This window comes from Crotalus tigris, unplaced genomic scaffold (assembly GCF_016545835.1).
Source record: "Crotalus tigris isolate CLP2741 ecotype Arizona unplaced genomic scaffold, ASM1654583v1 scf7180000024370.6872682, whole genome shotgun sequence".
NCBI lineage: Eukaryota > Metazoa > Chordata > Lepidosauria > Squamata > Viperidae > Crotalus > Crotalus tigris.
In genome coordinates this window covers 2,199,623-2,224,466 of record NW_024100540.1, presented here as the reverse complement: position 1 = coordinate 2,224,466, position 24,844 = coordinate 2,199,623, and the positions used below count along the sequence as shown (strand labels likewise).

Here is a 24,844-nt window from a genome sequence, read left to right as displayed (position 1 = left end):
TAAGTTACTGTTTTCAGTGCCATTGGAACTTTGAACAATCACTAAATGAACTATTGTAAGTCGAGGACTAACCTGTAGTCACATTTAACAGTTTGGGGAAGCTAAGATTGAAGCAGGTAGAGCAATGCTAACCAGGCACGGCTGCGTAGTGCCCATTTACGATAGCAACAGGAGTATAAGTGGGTTTTGTGGGATGGGCTTTTTATTTTCACAGTTAGGTTAAACTTCTAAGTCTTACTTCTCACCTCCAAATTAAAAGCAGCCATACTGCTGCTGTATGGTAGTGCAGCTCAAAAGAGCTCCAGGAATGTAAAAAACTGGGACTCGGTGACCAAACCATTCCCTGCCTAGGTTAGATTTCATTGCAAAACCTCCAGCTCATTATGTAAAAAAAAAAAAAATGATAGTAAATCCAGAACTGAAAACATAACAGTGCTCCAGGAAAGCTTTAGAAGCTATATACCAAGCATGTCACATAAGCCCTCTCTTCAATATCTTCTTCCCCAGAAAGTAACTTACTTCACAAAAACCAGCCGCTTCTGCTGATGATCAAACAGCCCAAACCCATGGCTTGTACCAAAGGCCACAAGTTTCCATTCTGAATGAAGGGCCAGTGATGTGACGACTGCTGGAGGCTGACATTGGACCAGGACAAATGGCTGAAAGCCTGGCTCAAACCGGACAGGCCCATCCCTAGTTTTCAGGCGTTCGTGACCCTTCCACTTGTAGCCTTCCTGGTCCTGGAGAAAGTCTGCTTCTGCGTGATCAATCCCTTGTTCTGCTTCTTCATCATTCAGTTCCATGACAAGGACCTTCAGACAGAGATAGATTTCATTCAGAGCTGCCCTGTGAAATCTCGATACCGCAAATCCCACATTATATATACTTCCTCCTTTGAGCTTTTCCCAGTGCAAAACAATTCACCATTTCGTTTATTTTTCAGACTGTTTTGTTTTCATTTTCCTCTGTAGGGGCAGGGAATTCCAACCATCACATTTATTTTGGGACATAATCCAACAAAAGGATGTTGCTTTAACACCCAAAGAGTCCAAATAGAATAGAAGCAAGATGTAAGTCTTTTCTGGTAGTAAAGAGGCTGTTAACATCTTGTTTATGCACATGCAGCTTTTAGGGGAACGCTTACAATACTATGACCAATAACAACAAGAAAAACAGCTAAACGTTTGGAAAATTATGCTTTGTGAGCTCTGTGTAAGAAATCTAAGATTTTGTCCAGCAGTGCAACAGGAGATTTTTACATGTATAGAGAGTGCCACTCCAGCTGCTTGTTGGTATTCATTTTATGGCCGCCTTTAAAAAACAGTAAAAGAACAATCATTTGTAAAATTACTTGAGCATGACAAGCTGCTACCTTTATGTTTATGGAGACTGGGCCAAGGGCTAACCATCAAAAAACACCATTTGGCAAATCAGTACAAATGCTTCTTGCAGTCAATGCCTAAATAACTATAGAGCCATGGTGGCACAGTGGTTAGAATGCAGTACTGCAGGCTACTTCTGCTGACTGACAGTTGCCTGCAGTTCAAGTCTCATTGGCTCAAGGTTGACTCAGCGTCTATCCTTCCAAGGTCGGTAAACTGAGGACCCAGATTGTTGGGGGCAATATGCTGACTCTGTAAACCGCTTAGAGAGGGCTGTAAAGCACTGTGAAGCGGTGTATAAGTCTAAGTACTATTGCTACTGCTATCAGTTTTTAAAATCCTTCCAGCAGGAATCTAATTGATGTAATATATTTCAATGAAAATCCAACAGAGACATTAAAAGCAAATTTGTATCTATGGGAATGCACTTCAGAACAAAGAACATATATGATTTATTTGTAATAACTGTCCTTCCCTGCTCAAATATATAGTAGATGACACATCATTTACACACCAAGTACCCCTAACTGTATGTCTGCACTGGGTTGGTTAACTTTACAAGCTGCACTGGTTACTGGCTAGCTTCCTGGTGCAACTCAATGTGTTGGTTATAATCTATAAAGCCCTACGTAATAGAGGCTAGTTGATGCACTCTGGATTTCTTTCAAAAAAGACCGTCTACTGGTTACTTGATATTTTACTTGCCATCTCCTATGTTGTCTGTCCTAATTGACCTCCTTTGGATTTCTCTGATTCAAAAATGCCATCTATTGGCATTGTGGAAGTGTGCCTCCACTCTCATGGTGCTTGCCCTCCGGAAGGAGGTTCCCCTGAAAATTCTCATCTTGATTGTGTTCTGGGCTTGAGTCTTTTCCCACATTTTGGGCTAGTTTGGATGGAGCCTCTTGCTGAGCGTGTATGATATGTGTGTTGCTAGTTGGATTCACCATCATGTTTCATGTTTTTATTCTGACTGTATAGTTGTTATTTATTTCGTTATTTTGGCTTTAGTGATGGTCAGCAGGTACTGGAAGTTACAGAGGGAGGAGCAATGGAGCTCAGAGCGGTCAAAAAGGCAGAGAAATGGGGGAGACAGGTGGAGGGGGGAGCTGAAGAGGATCTGAGTATGGCAGGACAGGAGAAGTGTGAGTTCCTGACCTAACAATGGCATAGTCCTAGCCCAGGGATAGGCAACCTCGGCTCTTTTATGACTCATGGACTTCAACTCCCAGAAATCTTGAGTCAGCATGCTGACTCAGGAATTCTGGGAATTGAAGTCCATGAGTGCTGGCTCAGGAATTCTGGGAGTTGAAGTCCATGAGTCATAAAAGAGCCGAGGTTGCCTATCCCTGTCCTAGCCTAATGAACTGCAGCCAGGACTACCAAAACTGCTGTTGCTAAGCAATCCGGTCATGTAATATTTCATCTAATAACTGTTTTGTTTAGTAATGGATATTCTGGTCTCTGTTGGGGTTATTAAGTGAGGATTACTTGCAATTGTAGCTGTATTAGGGGACACCACATGTTGAGTAAATAGCAAAACTTGTGCACTGCATGCAGAACGACTGCTGAGAAGATTTGGCTTGCTAGAGTATGGAAATTATTTCCCCATTGTGCAGTGAAGAGACCATTGTCCGAGAAACCACTTTTCAGCCAGAACCAGCACAAAAAGGACACAGTATCTGAGCAGGAATTGATTGCATCCAGTTTCCACAATCCTGAAATTGTTAGGATAATAGAGACAATCTAACAGTTCGGTCTAATTAAGGATAATTGTATAGCAGTGTGAAAGCCCAGGTCTCTAAGTTACAATAGCCCATCCAAATCCATTTGATACATTAATCCTATTAGTACCTGTCCTGCTGTCCCTGCTACAGCTAAATAGCCACTGTATTTGCATAAGAAGATCTTCTGGATCCCAAGTCTGGGGTCATCGCTATAAGGGTCAAAGGAGCCAACCTAATGCAGCAGAGAAAGAAGCAACAAATGCCACCTGAGCACAAAAATATAGCCTATAGTTGCAAAGAGCACTTCTTTGAAAGTAGATAATAGGGAGCAAGCTTTGGCTTCAGGAGGTTAAGGCTGCTTACCTTGCGCAGTGGAGGCCATTCCTCCTCTCCCAGCTGGTTCATATTGTCATTGAGATCTGCATCAGTGAGAAACACCTTCACTGTGGTCAGTTTATACAGGAGGTTCAGACACACACCAGATGCATTCCAGAAGCGCACTGTGCCATCCTCATGCCTGAGCCCAAAGCAGAAAGGCAGGTTATACCAGAATCACTCCCCGATTTCTAAGCAGGAGAGATGCTGAATGACTGGCTGCTCCTTAATCGAGGCTAGCCTGGTGGAAGCATTTTAGTCAATACATACTAAGTATTAATGAAAAAAATAATAAGCTGAATTTCCTCTTGCTATTCATGTAGGCCAGTGATGGTGAACCTTTTAGAGACCGAGTGCCCAAACTGCAACCCAAAACCCACTTACGCATCGTCGAGTTCCGGGTGGGCGTGGCCCATTGGGTGGGCATGGCTGTGGTGGTAATGGCAGACTGGGTGGGACTAAAAAGTTCACTCAATCAATTCCAACTTTGCAAGATCTTTTTTTTTTCTGCAAGAAGTTGAAATTGACTGAACCTTTTTTTTTTTTTTTTTTTTTTTTTTTTGCACATGGTGGCGGAGGCCTAAAGCAAAAAGGTTTTATAAAACCCAGCTGACGGCCTAGGACTGGGGCGATAGTGCACGTGCCCACAGAGAGGGCTCTGAGTGCCGCCTCTGGCACCCGTGCCATAGATTCGCCACCAATGATGTAGGCTTACAAAACTTTAATTATGCAAAATACCCTTTTCACGCTGATCTCGCTGCGTGCACCTCAAAGCAGTTCTGGCAAAATATTGTAGGGCAACCTTTCCCTACCTGGTGTCTCCAGACAATTTAGACTTCAGTTCCATAATCTCTAGTCAGCATGCTAACTAGCTATCCGTGTCATTGCAGGTCAAGACCACTTGGAGGTCATCAGACTGGGACAGGTGTACAGCCTAAACCTATACAGAGTTGATCTTTCCATTGCCTAGTGCAAAAAGAAGACCTGCCTTGGTCACATCTTGGTCACATCAGTCTGGAGGTGCCTAGCAGCAAGTCTTTTGAGGATGCTTGCCGGCTCCTCCTCGTTAGTTCACCCGAACACTAAAAAAGCAGGGTAGCTATCCATATTTGTTTCCACTAGTTCTCAAATGTATTAAGGAATATTTACCTGGAAAGGGGCTTTTCTTTCCAATGAGCGTTCTGAAGTAGCTTCTCTTTCATTGCTCAACTTAGTAAACCAAATGTAAAAGGAATAAATTGACCTACACAATTGAATGTTTTGTCAGTCTACTTTTGGCTTACTAGTCTTGGGCTATCCTTCCATACCATGGTTATTACTCTGTCTAATCATTACACAGCTCTTAAATAATTGGTACCTGGAGTTATCAGTCCTCCTCTCTCCAGTCCTACTCCTCCTCCATTTTCATTTCTTAAATTACGGCTACAAAATTTTTGAATTCTTTTTTACCCTCCAGATTTATGCAGGATAGGTATAGGAGACCTATGTAAACCACAGCTATTTTTTAAAAAATGAATGTGGTTGTTAAAATGTTGGTATTACACCTGTGTATGTATACACAGAAACACATACCCCATGCACGCGCAAGTGAGATCAAACAGAGATATATTTTTTTGTGTGGGATAAGGACTGATCTGTTCCCATTTTACTGCTTACAGCAATACATCAGAAATGGATTTTTATCCTATTAGTCAAGTGAGGTTTGGCGAAGAAGTATCATATTTCAGAAACAGCAGCCGTAATAATTCCAGAGCATCAGTACCATTTGGATTTCAGGACTACCATATGTCAACTCTTGCATGCAAATATCTCTCTTTAACTTAACTGGCAAAGTGTCTGGATCTTTAAGTACAATCTTACCAGGAATTTACACAAGAATCCTGAAAATCCTTTTAGAACATTTTTGTCTCTTTTTGAAATTCCAGATAGAAAAAGCAGCCATATGAGGCTACTTAATGTGCAGAGCATGCAGAATTAGATCACCTGTAGCATCCTAGCTCACTTGTTTACTCATATGTTAAAAGGTTGTTTTAAAAATGGAGTGTTCAGAAAGTCAGTTTAAAGCCTGTAATACTAAACGGCCAAAATGATTGGCATCTCATTTATTGCTGCAAAGGTTATGGCTCTCATTTTCTATTGACTGCTTGTTACAGACTAAGCAGAGGGGGATGAGACAGTGAAAAATTATTGTTTCTACAGGAGTAAAAAAGCCAAGGGTGAATTTGCATGCTTATACCTACCCAGTGAGCAGTAAATCCCGCTGGGGAGGATCTGGAGCCTTGTTGATACCCCCATTAATTGGCCAGGGCTGGGAAAAGGGAAAAGAGAAATTGTGGGAGGAGAGTTCACAAATGTTTATGGGCAGCGATGTATTTACAGAATAAAAGACTTGGTAGCAGAAAGCAATTAAAAACCATCAACCACTTGTTTATCTGAAATGACTCCATGCATGTATGATTGCGTGCGCTCATGTACAATTTTTCCCATGTGAGGATGGTGGACTGAACACAAATCCCATCCATACACATTCAGAGTCCCCCTTCTCTTATGCTATATAAATATCTTTATAACAGAGTTACTGTTATACAGGACTGAGGAACGTGGATATGATGGAGATCAGTAACAGCAGGTAGGGCTGGTTTATGCAACCCATTATGCATCTTCCAGCTTGCAGGAAATCTTAACTTTCACACTCTTGAGTGCTAATGAAATCTGACCCAGTTTTTGAGCCCTACCAATCGACAAGACAACATCGTTTCATAAATTTCAGAAAGATACACTTCCCTGATTTGCTTGGGAATAATAGAAATTTAACCTGAAATTTTAAAAATCCTATCAGATAACTATACAATTGGGCAAGATTTAATATAATTACAGGATCCGGTTACTTTTAGTTAAAAAGGAAGATTAAGTTTCATTGCATGACATACAAGAGTGGCATACAAAAAACAAAGGAATCACTACAGATAGACTCGACTTACAAACCATCTAGTGACCATTTGAAGTTACAACGGCATTGAAAAAAGTGACTTATGACCTTTTTTCACACTTACAACCATCGCAGCATCTCCGTGGTCATGTGATCAAAATTCAGACACTCGGCCACTGACCCATATTTATGACGGTCGCAGTGTCCCCGGGGTCACGTGATCACCTTTTGCAATCTTGTGACCAGCAAAGTCAATGGGGAAGCCAGATTCACTTAACAACCATGTTACTAACTTAATACCTGCAATGATTCACTCAATAGCTGTGGCAAGAAAGGTCGTAAAATGGGGCAAAATTCACTTTACCACTGTCTTGTTTAACAATGAAAATGTTGGGTTCAGTTGTGGTTATAAGTCGAGGACTATAAACTATAAACTAGCTTTCTACATAACAACAAACTCTTGGATAGTTTTGTGGCTAAAATTATCCACTAATAATTTCATTAGTGAGCGATGCAATATTTTGGAATTGATTTGGGGAAACTATGGAGCAGGCCAAATGAAGCACCTGTCTCTGGCCCAATTTAAGCGGTTGTCCTTATTTCCAGGAATACTGCAGCAAGCCCCCCTCTCCCCGAAAAATAATGCAGTTGCTTTAATGAGTAGCAGGTAAGTGCTGGATTCAAACTTCTGCTACATTGTATTAGTACTAGCAAAGAGTACTTTATCACCATGACAGGATTATTCACAATCACTAATTCAACTTATACTCTTATTTGTCCCCTAATGTCAATCAAGTAGGATCCACATAACTTAACAAATGGAATTGGTGCTCAGATGGCCATTTCCCCCTTTGCTCCTATATTTCATTAGAAGTAGGAATACTTTATACCTCCAAAGTCTTATTTGAGGTCATTCAAAATCCAGGAGAAAAACAATCACAATCTGCATCTACTTCAAATGCATCCTTATTTCACTAGGATATGCAATTCATACCATATTAGAAAACTGAACGTTCTGCTTGTTCCCAGCATTGATGATCCTTTCCCACAATTTTAGAGGAATGTTGGAGACATGGTGAGAACATGTGATGGCCGAGCAGTGGAGAGATGCAAGATACGGAGGTTGGATAGATGGCCAGCCAGGAGACTTCAGGTCTATTACTACTAGTTCTTCTTCTGCCAACACCAGCATGGCAGAAGGATCGTCAAACTCTGCAGGAGAGAGGATCATCTATAACCATCATTTCACAGAAGGGTGCACAAACTCAAAATGCTAGTAACAAGGTTTATCTAGGTTAAAGGTTCAGCAAGAATCAAGTATTTGAGTTAGGAGAATCTCACATTTTTACATTGTAAACCACTGAATGTCATTTTTGTAAAATCTAGGAACATATAAATACAATAAAGTCTAAGAGATAAAAGTGAGTGTTTATATTTTTCCTAAATGTCCTAAAGTGGCATCAGACTGCACTTTTATGGAAGGGAACTTCATAGCACTGGAGCCGTCACCATGACCTTTATAACTGAAGGTAACTCTCTGTCCAAGATGGCATACTCAAAAGCCTTTTATCAGAGGAACATAGTTCCCAGGTAACTATTTAAAGAGGAAGTCATTTCAAAACATTTAGAAATTTTAATGACATTTGAGTATAAACCTACTGGGGACCAACATGGCTTAGTCATTAAATGCTTAGACTTGAATCCAGTTGACAGCTTGGCTGATTTTTCAAGGGCATCCGTCCTTTCACCAAATGGATTACAACAGTCCAATCAGATGGTACAAACCCATGGATATTGGTAGCTAGATCAGATCTTTCCAGGAAGGGACATAAATAAACCATAACTAGAGAAAAAAAAGGTCCCTTCTGAAAGGCTGAGCCACCAAACTCTTTCATTTGTCAAGATTCATTTTTAACCTGCAACACCTTATCCAGTCCATAGTCTGGCCCCAGGGACAGTTTGAACTTAGGCCAATTTGGTAAATTTCAGGTAGTTAAAATATATCAACTTAGCTAGTTATGGGAATCGTTATCTGAAGAATAAGAATTGCGTTATAGGTTTGACACTACTTCTACTGGAGAACTTGTTAATTTGCTTTTGGAAAAGAAAATGCAGATAAGCGAGCATTAAATTTCAGTTAAAACACATACTATTAAAACTGAAGTTAGCAACACAGATTCTTCCCTGTGATCACTATACACACATTTCTGTAAAGCACTATGAAGTGGTATATAAGTCTAAGTGCTATTGCTATTTCCTTTCCGAAGAGTCACAGCGGGTACTTTCAACTAATGCATCGTTACAATTTTAAATTACAGCAGCTTACAGTAGATTCTGAAAGATCAGAAAATTTGTTATTCAAGTATTAGTCATAGCCTATGCCGCTCCAAAATGTCAAATCTTTAAAAATATCTAAAATTTTATACTTAACAACCTCATCACATGCAACTTTAAATTGTCATGTGATCTATATGTAAAAAAACAAGTAGCAACATTTAATCAAAACTTAATTAAGGCTGTCCATATTTAATTCCAGGCAGAATTTGATTCATTTTTTAAAGTATTATTTTTAAAAAGTGAATGGATTTTTCCTTCTTTCCATTAAAAAACTTCTTTAAATCACATATCTGTGTAACATAAAAGATACGAAGATGTAAACAGATTAACAATTAAAACAAATAATGATGAACTAAAACTGCAATTTATTGGAAAGAGTAAGTTACACTGAAAACAGGAATTTTTTTGGCTAGGATTGTAATCTCCGTTTAAACAAGTGGCAGCATCTATAACATAACTGCAAGTAAAATTATCATTAAACATTTTCCTATTACATCTCATCAGTCAATACAGTAATTGTAGTACTGTCTGAAGTCTGACCAAAAAACATTTCTATATTTAAGGACGGAGATAAGCAAAATAAGAGCCTTCTGGAACAAACAAATGGCTTGTTCCTGGGTGTTGATGATACATGCCTACTTTTGCTTTCATTAAATGTACTAAAAAGGATGTGCAAAATGTTCTATGCATAACTGTTGTTCTGGGAAGTAACTGCTGGTTTCATGCCCAAATCACCTGCACTCTATCTGAGTGAAGCCATGCCAACCTCTCTCTAACACTTCCCCCAGGCTGCCTCTCCTTAGGCCCCACCCCCTCCCCAGGCACAAGGAACCCTCCCCATTTCCATCTCTCTTCAGTTCCTGGAATGCCTGCTTTCATGCCTTCTCACTCCAAGAGGACCACGTCCCACGTCCTGTGCCTCCTAGACAAAGAGGCAGATGTTCGACCAGCCGGACCCGTTTCTTGTCAGTCAGAGTTAGAATTTCAACCCCACATCAATGTATCCTCAAACCAGACAGGGTTGTGGTTGCCCCTGCCAACCCTGTCCCCCTTTCCACAAAACAGAACTAAGATGGAGATGTCGCTTCAGGCCAAGATGCTGGACATGACTCACACAGCAGATGAATCTGCCTGGTTATGAGCTGTTTTTCTGGCCAGCCCAATCTCAACCAGAGATATGTGGGTTCACAGGAGATGGTGAGTTCTTCTGGTTTCTATGCCAAACTGACATCTGTCTGCCTGTCTGTCTGTCTGTCTATCTATCTATCTATATCCCACATCTTCATTGTTAAAAGCCTATTCCACCTTACGCAAAAAGTGGCCCAAGAAAACACCCCTGCAAAATGCTTTGTAAGCTGGTACCACTGCAATGTAAACTCTGCTAAGCACTACTGATAACATTCCTTCATTAGGTGTTGCTAAGCCAAAGTACAAAGCCATCTGAAATGGCCACATCTGGTGGTACATTTCAGGCAGAAAACACTGTATAAAAATGTACAGTACAAAAACAGAGTGCTGTTTCTCCACAGAAGCATTTCTTGGTAGATATTCTCCACTCATACTGTTTCTAATTGGCAGAGTAGCCAGCATTTTTATACACTCTCCCCAACCACCTGTCTTTTCCGAAACAATCCCAACGGATCGGAGCCCAGACCCTAAATAAACAGAACAGCATAAACAGAACAGCGTGCAATTACAGGAGTATTACTCATTGACAATGAGTGACCGAAGGGCTCAAAGTGCTGAGCAGAATAAACAGTAAGCAAGATTGGCTAAGGCTTCGGGAAAGCAGCCACTGCAAGCCACAGAAACCTCAGATGACTGAACAATTTCCTGGATTAAGCAGGCAAGTTCCGGTTTACACTGCAATTCGTGTGGTTTGTGCCAGCAGCTTTTTCAGCAAAGCACAGTCCCTGAACTTCCAAGGGACTGAGGTTGCGCTACCTCTTTTGGCAGCAACACTGAAGAAAGCTGAGCTCAATGCTTATGTTTTTATTTCTCTCTCTCTCTCTCTCTCTCTCTCTTCCTCTCTCTTCCCCCACCCCCAAGGAACAGGAATGCAGCACAGCATTAACAGTTCCTTCTGTCTGGAAGCAACTGAAGCAAAGCCAAGGATGGAGCAAGACCAAGATAAGGAAAAGCCCAGAGCTTCACATGAAGAAAGCTTACTCATTTGCAGATACTTAAGATAGGCTTCCCAAGTAGTAAGAATCTCCAGTGCTGCCTGGTAAATTAGGAGTCAAATCTTTGAGGGAAGAAAGGATGGCTTAAATCCAAAGGACATTTTGGCCCTTTCACCTTGAAGTCTGTTTCTCATTATTTCCCAGCAATCACCAATACAAGAAACAGGTCTAATTTCCTTCCTGCTCTAAACTATTTGTTTGTACAATTAAATGTCCCAGATAGCAGTTAAGGATAACAAATCTTTGGTTTATTGAGGCAAATCAGAAAAAGATGTGTTATGAAACAGTTCCTGCATTTCAATAAAGTAAGGTTTGTTTCAGACTGTTATATCACTGTAAAATCAATTTTCCCCAACATTTTATATTTTACTCTTTAAAATACTATTTAAATATCGAATACACTTTGTGTATTTAATACAAGCTAATGGAGTAAGATCAGTGTGTAATATATGTGAAATATACTACAAGAAAACAAAGAATCTGATGATAGCAACCTACAACAAAACCACTGACAGATTAGAGAACATTTCTACCTACTGTACTGTATGAAATAAAAGGCTGGATATAAAACAATAAATGAAAATGAAAGTGCTTGAGTGAACAACAGTGCCCCTAACTTGACATCTAAATGTTTGCAAAAGAGATGATAGGGATAAACTTCACAAAAGAATATTCCAAAACCAGGGCACACAACACAAAATTATTTGCAGAAGGAAGTGATACTTGGCAGAATGTGCCTCTGCAACAAAGGTATTTGGAGCAGGGTTATCAGAAACACATTTTGAGTTATGGGCAAGTTAATCATCGCTTAGGTCTTTAAAAACTTAAGTGACTTAGGGTTTAAATGTAACTGAACTTAAAAATGAACAGGCAAGCAGATCAGTTCTTCTAAACTGAATACAGAGGAATGGTGTGACAAGGGAACAAACCACTCAGGAATCAAATTAGTGAATTAGTCTTCAAGAGTCCAGAAATGACACTGCATTAGATCACTATTTCAGCTTTCTACATACCTGCGAATGGTTCAGCACCGGCAATGACAAAGAAATCTATCACTCGTGATGTGAAGTCAAAGGCAATCTGCCGACTGCCATGAACAACCGTGATGCTATGCCGGTCACCGTAGCTGGCTCGAGGCATCCCTCCTTGGAATATGAGGTAAGGGAGCCTTAAAGAAAAATAGATAATATTCTGAGTCTTCACTTTAATAGCATTTCATAGCTAGAATTTTAAAAAACAGCCTTACTGAAATCTCTCCATCTTTAGAATTAGCTCCTTGAAGGAAGTCACTAGCAAGGGATAAGCAAAGTGTGCAATACAAGAGAAACATTGCAAGGCCTGAATAATGGTGCTGGTGTCTCAGTCATGGAACAGCCTCGCACCCGAGATTCTGAGGGATCTCTAACTTTTCAGCATTCCTGTGGGGTTGGGAAATCTGCCTGTTCCTCCAAGCACTGGCCTAGAATGGAGGTTGAGCTGTGAGGAGGATTGATCTGGAAAGGTACTTTTGTTTTTAATATGTTTTTATGTATTGCTGTGAGTTGCTTAGAGTCATCATGTGAGAGGCAGCCACAGTATATAACTCCTGTAAATAAGTAAATTTACTTATATGCATATGTGACATTGTCAGTCCTCCCTAATAAATCAGACCAGAAACTTGACCAGATGACCTAATTCTAATTTTAAGGTAAGGCTACATATATGGTAAGGCTACAAGTCTGAAAATACAAATCTCACTATCACTTTTATCAATTCGGGCAGGTCCTTTCTAAGTTTCTTTCTCTGGATATTAAGCACTGGGGGGGGCTCTTGCCTGGTTGTTCCCAAGGCAGTATCTCTTCCACGTATCCCTCAAGGCAAATTCCTACATACCGTTACAGAAATGGACCCTGCTTTTCCAAAGCCCCATTAAAGAGGAGCCATTCCTTGTGGTAGCAACTTATTGTGGACTTTCTCTCCTCAGGGTTCTTTGATAGAGTCTTGACATTCATTCTATCATTTTCAGTGGTATTTAAGATTCTTCTATCTAATCTTTAGCTGTCATTTCTATCCATTGTATTTTCTACTGTTCTCATTCCGGCTTTCACTGAATGATATGAAATATGGATATATGCTTATAGAATTGTACAATTACAGGATAATTATTTATAGTTAGGTGAGAAGGAAAGCCTGCAGCAAAAGGCAGATTACAAATTTGGTACACAAGGACACAACATCAATTCAAAATTGCCTAAAGGAAGGCAGTAACATTTTGTCTCATAAGTCCATACAGATCTTTATTATATGTAGAAAAGAGCACACAGCTGTTACTTAACCAGTTGCAGGTTCCCAGGAATAGCCTCTCTTGTTACTAAAATGTCACTTTATACAGACAACACACAACATTTTCAGCCATAATACTCACCCATTCTTTGTTGTGAGCCAGTAAATTTTTGAAATGGCCTTACAAGGGAAGGGACCTACAACAGAATATTTACAAAGACTGTACCATTTATTAAATATATTTTTGTATTGCAAAACTCACAAATAGTTCTAGTAAACCTGACACAACATGATAACATCTCTCTGCATAACTACTCTGCATATAAGTTGCACAGTCAGACAGCTTCACCAACTAATTATGCAGATCAACGTACACTCAGATTACCTTTTCATACATCTATTATGACATGAAGGATAAAAGGAAAAACTGATCCAGTTTCATCTATTTTCTGGTAAAAAACAGCTACTGTAATTCCAAGGGCTAAAAAAACCCCTGCCATCTCCATATATCTCCAGAAGGTTTATTAAAATTGTTGGAATTAGTATTGCTGTTAGACATCTAATTGTCTAGCAATTGAGATAATTTATTTTCCATGATTTAGCAGTCTATTGTTTTAATATGAGTGCTTCTTTTGATACAAGTTTTAATCTCTGGTCGTAGAATCATTCAGATAAAAAACTTACGCTACACATAAACCCTGTAGCAGTTAATCGTGGCACTGTTTTATTATATCACTTGATGAAGCTCTAGCAATGTGAATCAAAGCTCTAGAAGATTTACACAATATATTGTCATGTGATTGGTCAGATACTAAACAATATTCTTGCTTTTTATATCCATATATGATATTTGAACCAAACAGGCCTTCTTGAAATAGGTCCAGAGTTTCTAAAGTCAAGCTTTGAATTTATTTATTAAATTTATATGCCACCAAAGGCGACTTCCAATAAAATCAGAATCAAAGTTGATACCAAAGGCTTAATCTTCCCAGCTTCCCTCATACTAACCGTAATGTACTTTGCTTTCCAAAGGCTCAGGCTGCCTATCATCGCTTGAAATAGGCCACTGTGTATAGCTCCCATCATAATGGCAACTGATGATATGATGGCCATCCCTCATCCAGAAGAGATTTTCTAGTTGCTGGGGAAAAACAAAAGACACATCCTGAAGTAGCAACAGGGTTGATTTGTTCACAAGGTCTGTATTTAAAACATAATCAATTAATTCTCCAGCTTTTATTTCGAACCCTTACAGAAATATCATGTGCTGGAAATTTAAGAGTTCATTAAGTTGTTAGCTCAGCGGTTCTCAACCTATGGGTCACGACACCATTTGGGGTCGATCGACCATTTTTCGGGGGTCGCCAAAGAAGGCGATCCGCCATTTTCTCTCCTCAGGGGGCGGGGCCGCGCATGCGCAGAACGTTTGTGTGACGGGAGTCGCTGTCACACAAACGTTGAGAACCACTGTGTTAGCTGGATCTTCCCTCCTGAAGCTAATGCTTTGAACTAGGCCATAGACTAATAGGAGCACTGACTCTGATCTGCCTCTTCCCTTTTAGATACCATCACTCTGAACTGGCCAGATCCAGGCTGTGGTGATGCTGCTACAGGGACTAGACAGTGTGCATTTTCTCACCAGAACAAAGGTGGAGAGCATATACCAGTCTGGATTCTTGACCCATGAAAATCATTCACACATTCATTCATCTGCAAATCAGAGAAGTGTGCTTTATCTGAGTGGCACATCAGAGGTCACACATCCAAAAACAAGTGGGGCCAGGACAAAAGCTAAACCAAATGTAATTTGAATAGTTAATGTGATTGCTGCTGATAGATTTAATCATTTCTTCTGTTTACCCATGGCCAGTGCAAACTTTTGGAGAGGAGCCACACCCACAGTTTTGGGGAAAGGTTGGGTGCCTTTTTTCAAACTGAACTAGTACATGTGATCTTCTAATGAAAAAAATTAAATATTCTCATCTAGAAGAGTACATATGTGATAATGTGGAAATAGTGCTGTCAATCTTCTTCACTTTTATGGTATAAACAACAAATCAGGCCAACAAAGGAAGTTCAACAGAGTATTCAAAAGGCTCCCTCCATAGCACGTTCTCCCATCTCCTCATAGGTCCCTACGGCCTCTTGTTTCTCTATTAATCCTATCAGTGTAAAGCTTGTCTTTTCAAGTGGCACTTCGGACTGTTCAGTCATATTGTTATTCTAACCGGCAATCTGAGCATTTTAATATGCTATTGGAAAATGTTAATGAAGAATATGAATTCATATTCTAGGGACCAAAGATCTTGAGGGTTAGCTATATGTTAATAAACTGGTATAATAAAACCCTGATAACAACTTTTTTTTGGTTTGTTTTCATGTTTCGGATGAGAAACATGCATTTCCTATTCTCTACCTTAGAAAGAAGGATGCTGAAAGGATAAATTGCACGGAAAAAAAAAAAGAATTTTCTTTGTAACACATTTCACCTCTCTCTTGCCCTGCTTGTTAAAAAAAATGTGCAAGGATCTCATAATAACTGCTAGACACAAGGCATTATCAATGTCCAAGCAGATTTCCCGCTTTTTGTTCTGCCCATATTTTACAGTAAACTATAGTTTATTCATGGTTTGAATCTTTATTATAGTCAATGACCAGTCCATTTAATCCTAGCGTTATTAAAGTAAAATCTGTCAGGGCCACACCAAGCCATAAACAGTAGTTTACAAAAAACAATAAACGGCCTCATGCAGTTTACTAAGCCAAGTTCAAACCAACCACATTTTGGCTTATCGATTTGGATGAACATAAAACTGTAACTTGCTATGTAAGCTAAGGAAACAGGGCCTTCGTTCAGAACTTCCAGAATTCACGAGTACCTGATTGCCAAGTAAATGATGTGTTGCTTTCTTATTTATCAAATCCCAGAGAACAATGAGGCCCCTGCTGTAACCAATCAAAATCTGATTGGGATTCCGAGGATGTTCCCGTAACACTTCTACCAATTCCAGGGACCTCCTGTTCCGATAATCTTCTGGCACTCTGTGAGGAAACACAAATGGAGCCATTATTGTGCAAGCAAAAGGAAGAAACTTAAAATGTGCAAAGAAACAGTTGCACATATGGTAGGGCTCCACCTTCCTCTGCACCATCATAAGGCCAAACATGTGGCTTCTTGCCAGTGCCTCTGCTTTCAGCTCAGATCAGACCAAGCTTTTTCACCAGCAGGCTTCCAGGCCAATTGTTGAAAGGGGGGCTCATGTTCCAAAGAAACACTTCTATTTTTAAGCTCATGCTTTGCTTGAGTGCAACATATTTAGCTAATCCAATTCAGTCTATTTTTTCATAGGGTGTGTTTAAGGAAACAAAATGGTACTTTGACCTATCTGAACAGTGTGGTCACAACAGAAATCTTTAAGTGGTTACGCTGTGGAAGCTAAACCTTGAAACACGTACATCGTCTAGGTTATTCAAGACTGGACAAACTCAGTGTTTTCATAGGCTACCCCAAATGTTGCTCTTTCTCTGGCTTTAGGGCTTGCTGCCACCTGTTCTTAGAAGGAGACCTCAGCAGAGAATTGGAACATTTACATCCCAACAACTCTCTGCCTACTCACATAAGGAGCCTGTCCAGATTAGGTGAGAAATGAAACCTCTCTGGAGGACATACATGGGATCCCACTAAGCAACTTGCTCAAACCGAAGAAGCTTAGATAAGCAGCAAAACGTTTCAAACTGACAAGACATCCAGTTGCTATGACTTCACTTCCAGACATCTTGTATGACAGACAAGCTGTATGTTGATCGAGACTTGTAGAGTCTATACCACAGGTCGGCAACCTGCAGCTCCGGAGCCGCATGCGGCTCGTTGAGCCTTCCCCTGTAGCTCCCAGCCTCCTCTGCCTTTGCAGAGAGAGACAAAGACAAAGACAGGCTCTTGTGCTTTTCTCCTCCTCCTCTCTCTCTCTCTCTCTCTCTCTCTCTCTCTCTCTCTCTCTCTCTCTGTGTGTGTGTGTGTGTGTGTGTAAAAGAGAGTGCACTCACAGTGTTCTCGGAGGAGCTGAAAAGCTTACTGGGCGGAGCTCCTCCCTTTGCTGCGTTTCTGCAGGAAAGAGGAAGGGCAGGAAAGAGCTAGCTAGCCCAGCTAGGCTGACTCAGGAATTCTGGGAGTTGAAGTCCATGAGTCATAAAAGAGACGAGGTTGCCTACCCCTGAGCTTGTTGGACAACAGTTTGAAGCTTGCCAGGTGAGCAGCAGATAGGAGGGGGGGGAGAAAGAGAGAGAGAAAGAGAGAGAGAGAGAGAGAGAGAGAGAGAGAGAGAGAGAGAGAGAGAGAGAGGAAAGAGAGAGAGAAAGAGAGAGGGAGAGAGAGAGAGTGGGGAAAGAGGAGTGGCAGACCAAGGGCAGAGAGGGAGGGAGGGAGGGAGAGAGAGAGAGACCCTTTTGACATCTAAAATGAAGATAAACTGCATATATCCTTTTTTTACCTTTGTGTGTATGTAATTTTATTCTCTTAAAGCATTCTCTTGGTGATCATTGTTTTAATAGTATGGATATTCCCAAGAGTCATATTTTTACTTTCATTTTTAATGTGTGTGTGTGTTGTGTGTGTGTGTGTGTATACACACACACACATATACATACATACACATACATACACACACACACATACACACGCACACACACACACACCTATAATAAAGGTAAAAAAGGATATATGCAGTGTTATCTTCATTTTAGATATCAAAAGGGTTTTGTGGCTCCCGGTGTTTTGTTTTTGGTGGGAAACGGGTCCAAGTGGCTCTTTGAGTGTTTTGGGTTGCCTATCCCTGGTCTATACCCATCTATGGTTGGATTTATAAACAGGGCAAAATCTCAGAAATGTTATAGGTAATAATTTCGGTGTCTGACGTCACCTTTGTAATACTTCTTCTGGACTGATGATCTGGTCTTCTAGCACCCTGAAGGATGGGAGCTCTACCACAAACACATTACCACTTTCAGTACCAAGATACAGAAGTTCTTGAGAAGAATGTGCCAGGATTGCTGTTATTTGGGTAGCACTTGGAGGGGAACTAGAGGCGGAGAAAAACAAAGAAAAAAATGTTTTAAGATTCAGGCGAATGAACTTGATATTGCAATCAATATTTATGTAGCATCTTATGAAATAAAAATTTGATCCAAAATCTATTTGCAAGAATTGAGAAAGGACTACTGAAGACAAGTTATTGAAATTCTAACTCCAGAATCTCGTGGCAGAGAAACATATATGAAACTGAAAATGTTATATGGTTTATGAATAAACTTGCAAGAACATAATAATAATAATAATAATAATAATAATAATAATAATAATAATAATAATAACCCCCAGTGAGGCACTACCTTGACGTGGGTGTGGGGCTTGTGTACTCTGAGGAAGATGAGAGCTATGCTAGAGGTTCAACCATACTGGACAGGTCTCATCAGAGGAGTCAGACAAAGAGTGTCTCTCCCATAAAAACTATGGTGAGACGTAGACGTAAATTTCAGAATGCCATACCGGCTCGGAAGTCGCCCGGGTTAACAAGGTCCGCACTAGATATTGGAGTTCCTGGATATCTGGTGAAAAATGGGTTACAGGACTCAGGACTGTTGGCTGAGCAACCAGGGCCAGCAGCTGCAGAACTACTGGAAGAAAAGGTGTTTACCCGTCGCAGATACCCAGTGATGGAAAACAAAGAAATAATGATCTGTTACTACAGATCAAGTCCAACAAGAAGAGGATATCTAAAACGAATGCACCAGTTCTGGAAAGAAAAACATCCAGAATCAGAAATAACGGAACAGAGACTAGCAGATCAATGCCGATTTATAATACGAAATAAAGTATTCACAGAAACAGAATTGGACGAACTGCAAAGGTTTACCCAGGGCAAAGAAATCAAAGCCTTACCAGAAGTAATTCAGAATGTAGAGGCAAACCAGGGAGAGTTGACAGTGAAGGAATCCAGTAGAGATATACAACTGTTCTCATTGGGAAAACCAGGCACCTCTACCTCAGGAAGAACCCCTCCCTCCCCCCCCCCCCCCCCTCTAACTAAAGAAATAAAGAATTTAAACAAAAGAATAACTGAGCATCTAGAACAGCACAAAAAACAACAGAATAAGGCTACCTGCATTGAAGCTTGTTCCAAAGAAACAGCTTAGCACAAGCATTAAAGATGCAAATATTGCAATATCAAGTATAAGCACCAATTTCATTGGAAAGAACCCAAACCACACTAATGTACAGCACAGCTGCAGTTATAACAGAATACCTGGATGCAAAATCAACAAAGAAGAAAACAAACAAAAGTGCACCATGAAAAATGGAAGGTTAGACTAGAAAATAAGATCAGCAAGGTTAAGATCACATGCAAGCAAGCTAGAAAGAGGAAAGAAAAGAAGCTGAAGAACAAGAAGACCAAAGAATACCTAATCAAGAAATACCACTTAGAAACAAGGAAGATCAAGGAAGCACTGGAAATAATAAAGCAACAAATAACAGCTATAGCCAGGAAAATCAGTAGATATGAAGCTCGAATTGCAAACTATAGGCAGAACCTACAATTTCAATCCAATCAGAAACGTTTCTACCAATCCATCAATGGAGAAACTGCAAGGAATCAGTCAGTACACAAGAAGAAACAGTACAAGCAGAGGATAACCCAAAGCGGCTTGGTTAAAAGAGGTGGATGCAAATAAAACAGAAGTTGAAATGAAAGAACTAGTAATAACAACAAAAATGGTAGAAAAAAGAGCAAAGAAAATCAAAAATTGGTCAGCACCAGGTGAAGATGAACTGCATGGGTTTTGGTTGAAACATCTAACTGTTATACACCCACTCATTGCCAAGCAGTTCAACAATATACTACAAGGAGGAGAAATTGAAAAGTGGCTAACAACTGGGAAAACCTACCTAATAATGAAAAATCCAGCAAAAGGGGCAACACCAGGTAACTACAGGCCAATTACCTGCTTACCAACAACTTTCAAATTACTAACTGGTGTAGTAGCTGATGCAGTGCAACAGCATCTAGTTGAAAACAATCTCTTTCCACCTGAGCAGAAAGGAAACCGCCCCAACAGCAGAGGAAAAAAAGATCAACTCCTAATAGACAAAATGATCTTGGAAAACTGCAAGAGAAGGAAGACCAACCTGAATGTGGCATGGATTGACTACAAAAAGGCATTTGACTCTCTGCCACATGATTGGATAATAAAGTGCCTAGAAATAACAGGAGTCAGTAGAAACATCAGAAAATTTGTGCAAAGATCGATGGCACAATGGAAGACACAGTTGCAGATCAATGGTGAGAGGCTGGGAGAGGTTAATATCAAGAGAGGAATATTTCAAGGAGATTCATTATCACCATTACTATTTGTTATTGCACTGTTTCCTCTGTCAACAATACTGAATAACTCAGGACATGGCTATCAAAACATCAAAAACATCTGCCAGACTATCCCACCTCCTTTACATGGATGATCTGAAGCTGTATGGAAAAACATCATCTGAAATAGAATCGCTGCTCAACACTGTCCGTATATATAGCCAAGATATTGTAATGGAGTTTGGCTTGGACAAATGTGCCACACTTACTATCAAACAAGGAAAAATAATGAAAACTGAAGGAATCAAGATGCCCCACGAAAATAACATTAAGAGTCTGGATGAGGAAGAGTACTACAAATACTTGGGTATCCTTCAAGCTGACAACATCAAGCACACTGAAGTCAAGAAAAAGATTAGAGGTGAATACATCAAGAGAGTGAAGAAGATCTTAAAGTCCAAACTCAATGGAGGAAATACCATAAAGGCAATCAACACCTGGGCAATCCCAGTCATTAGGTACACAGCTGGAATAGTGGACTGGACTCAAGCAGAACTAAAAGCAATGGATAGGCAGACCAGAAAAATAATGACAATGAATCATGCCCTTCATCCACGCAGTGACATTGATAGACTTTATCTACCAAGGCAAATAGGTGGGCGTGGAATGCTACAAGTACATCAGATGGTTGAAGAAGAAAAAATGGCTTTGGAAGAATATCTGAAGAACAATGATGAAGATGCACTGAAATTAGTATATCAGGAAGGCTTACTAACTACTGGAGAGACCAAACTGGCCTACAAGAAAGACCAAATGAAGAACAGAATAGAGGCATGGGAAGACAAAGCACTACATGGCCAATACATGAAAAAAATAGCTGGGAAAGCAGATAATAATAAACCTGGCAATGGCTAAGAGCAGGAAAATTGAAGAAAGAGACCGAGGGACTAATTCTGGCTGCACAAGACCAAGCCTTAAGGACAAATGCATACAAAGTCAAAATTGAGAAGACAGCAACAGACAGTAAGTGCCGCCTATGCAAAGAAGCTGAAGAAACAGTGGACCACTTGGTAAGCTGTTGCAAGAAGATTGCACAAACTGATTACAAGCAGCGGCATGACAAAGTAGCAACAATGGTGCATTGGAAGATCTGCAAAAAATATCATTTGCCTGTAAGCAAAAACTGGTGGGATCATAAAATAGAGAAAGTCATAGAAAATGATAAAATTAAACTGCTCTGGGACTTCAGAATTCAAACAGACAAGCACCTGCAACATAACACCCCAGACTTAACAATTGTCGATAAGAAAGACAAAAAAGTCTGGATAGTGGACGTGGCAGTGCCTGGAGACAGCAGAATAGAAGAGAAAGAACTGGAGAAGATAACAAAATACAAAGACCTACAAATAGAAATAGAAAGACTGTGGCAAAAGCAAGCAAGGGTAGTACCAATAGTCATAGGCTCCTTGGGTGCAATCCCAAAACAACTGGAGCGCCACTTGAACACCATTGGCATTGACAAATTCGCTATTAGTCAATTGCAAAAGGCGGCCTTATTAGGAACTGCTTCCATCCTGCGACGATACCTGTAATACCATCAAACATCCACATCTGCCTATCCCAGGTCCTGGGTAAGGACTCAATAGGTAGACAAAATGCCAAATCCAGTCTGAACATCTGGCTGACTGTGCGATGATCGATAAAATAGTACTAACATTAATAGTAAAAAATAACATCCCTGTTAAGAAAACACATGTTCTCAAAATGTTAGGGTCACTCCCTAGTTTACGTGAGTGGATAGCCGATTTGTGTGTAAGTAAATATAATGTTCCAAACATTATTAGAGATATCTCCAAAAAATTGGCACAAGTTGATGGCTATAGATCTGTAACCAATTTTTTTCTTGTGGACATTGCCGCAACACAGTATTTTGCCACTGCATGCGTGATAGAAGGATTTGAGTCCTGGAGGAGAAAGCCTACATAAAAATTGTCTGCCCTCCCTGGCAATCCCTCTTATAAGGGGAGAATATATACTGTCCTATAAACTCGGTATAACTCACAGTACAATAAAACATGTGAGATATCTTCGACTTCTCCTTTACCACATATATATACACATTCTGCTATTGGTGTTCTCCTATACCTGCCCTGGAGGAGTGCTGAGGGAAGAATGTTAAATCTGGCTCTGAAGAAAGCTATTCTTTGTTTTGGGAAGGTCAGATCATTCAGATATCTTGCCGATTCCCACACACCTGTTTGATTCTATCCCTACTGTGGCAAGGCAACCTATTTAGTTCTTCTTGGAACTCCATGTCCTTTATTCTATTGTATATTACTTGCTTTGCTTGGTCAAAGCCTAGGGACATTAAGAATATCGAAGAGAGCCCATAAGAGCCCAGTTTATGATCTATCGCCTGCTTCCAGGGGGAAGGAAAGTTGTCAGTCAGCACTAACAGGGACAATCCCTCTGGAAAGAAATGCATTTTAAGCCAGTGAATGATCATCATTTTCCAGGCTCTTACCTGGATTTGGGGCATTCCTGTCTCAATTCTTAATTGGGGATTTGGGGTTCCTTTGGATGCAGCTCAGATAGCTTGCAGGAATTTGGATCGTATGGTTTCCAGCAAGTTTTTCTTTGCAGGGATTCCTGTTTGTGCCCCATATAGAATTTGCGCCAATGTTTTGGCCTCAAAAAGTTTTAAGGCAGCAGGTACTAATTGACCTCCGCCTGTGTAAAAGTAATGTTTGATTGCATTTAGGGACCTATTGGCTGCTTGCAATGTATGACCCAGGTGTGCCTTCCATGTCCCTTGCGAGTGGAAAACCACCCCAAGGTATCTGAATATTCTAACCTGTTCCAAACTATGTCCTTCTATTTTCCAGGAGTATTGGCTGGGTCTTTTAGCAAAACTAAAATTTTTGATTTATCAAAGTTAAGGACCAACTTGTTCTGTCTGCAGTAGCCAAGTGTCAACATATAACATCTTTTCTAATCAGCTTATGTTTCAATTGTATTTATAAAAGCCATCTTATTAGTCATTAATTGTCCTGTTTTCAAGATTCTTATTTAAGCTTAATTTCCCTTTAGTATTGAAACCACTCTTACCAGTCATAATTTTCTCAAGATTCATTATCTTTGAATATCCAAACTTTTCATTCAAATACATCGTTTCAATATTTTTACATTTCATATATTATAAAAGTATTATATTACTTATATCTTATTCCTCTTACTATAGGTATGTCCAAGCTTTGTCTATTTTTTTGACCATGTTCAAACAAGTATTTAATCATATAGTACACCATCTTGCAATCTTACTATAGGGCCGCTTTATATCCAAACTTTATATTTTTAACCATATTCAAACAAGTGTTTAGTCATATAGTATTCCATCTGGTAAATTGAATCACATCTCTTAAATCTAATTCTAATCTTCTTCTTTTGCTAGGTCACTTTCCAAATCAGTAAGTTTAGCTTGCCAGATTGTATTTTTGTAGATATTGTTGGAGATATAAAAAGACAAATTAAGTAGAATATTCATTTTTTTGTCTCCCACACTTTAGTGATTCTCCTGACAGTTCTTTAATCCATTTTATTAAATCTTCTTTTTTGTCCTCAAGTTTGTTTTGAAGTCCTGGAAGATAAAACATCTTTTTTATTTCCTTTGTTGTAACAAGATTTTGCGGATTTTCTTTTGTTTGTATTAAGTTGCAGTTCTCTTCATTTGTTGCTTCCTTATCATCTGGTTTGTATTCTATTGTCTGATTTGTTTGTTCATTCTTTATCAACATTTTTTGAGTGTTGTTTAATTGTGAGTTTAGGTTAGAGATACATTCATTTATGTTATCAAAGTTGTTTTTAATCTCATCATGATTTAAGACAATTTTCATTTGAATCTATCACAGCATTGCATATATTTTATCCTGGAATGTATTTGCTTTGTCTTGAGTCATTGTTCCTGCAGATCTCTGATGTTCCAAGCTGGGATCTTCAGCAGGAGGTGTTAGGTGTGGTTTTCTGTCACTTTTAGATAAATATACAACATCCATTAGCCAAAGGCCAAGGTTTTTCTTTCTCTGAAAACAGTTCTTAGACTTAAAAATGCAGCTCAGTGTGTTTATAATCCCAGAAGGTCAGCAGTTTCTATAGTTTCACTCTGTAGTAGATAGCTCAATGCTTTGTTTCCAGCTGTTTTTTGCTATTTCTGGGCATCTTGACAAATTCTTAGTCAATGCAGCTATAGTTTTCTCTAATCCTCTACTAGATGCCAGTAGCTATTCATTTCTCAACT

At 39.7% G+C, this 24,844-nt stretch overlaps 1 protein-coding gene across 1 annotated transcript in view; it reads right to left on the bottom strand.

Moving 5' to 3' along the window:
- The window catches only part of LOC120301153 (LLGL scribble cell polarity complex component 2-like), a 39,349-nt gene extending 16,260 nt beyond the window's left edge, over positions 1-23,089 (bottom strand). Inside the window, exons 1-11 of the mRNA XM_039327969.1 lie at positions 23,075-23,089; positions 18,112-18,431; positions 16,075-16,237; positions 14,204-14,336; positions 13,338-13,392; positions 11,947-12,101; positions 7,408-7,625; positions 5,725-5,792; positions 3,473-3,626; positions 3,237-3,341; positions 520-812 (exon numbers count right to left, since the gene is read on the bottom strand). Of these exons, the coding sequence (XP_039183903.1) occupies positions 520-812; positions 3,237-3,341; positions 3,473-3,626; positions 5,725-5,792; positions 7,408-7,625; positions 11,947-12,101; positions 13,338-13,392; positions 14,204-14,336; positions 16,075-16,237; positions 18,112-18,431; positions 23,075-23,089 (1,679 nt within the window). The remainder of the gene's footprint in view (positions 1-519; positions 813-3,236; positions 3,342-3,472; positions 3,627-5,724; positions 5,793-7,407; positions 7,626-11,946; positions 12,102-13,337; positions 13,393-14,203; positions 14,337-16,074; positions 16,238-18,111; positions 18,432-23,074) is intronic.
- Positions 23,090-24,844: the final 1,755 nt, after the last annotated feature.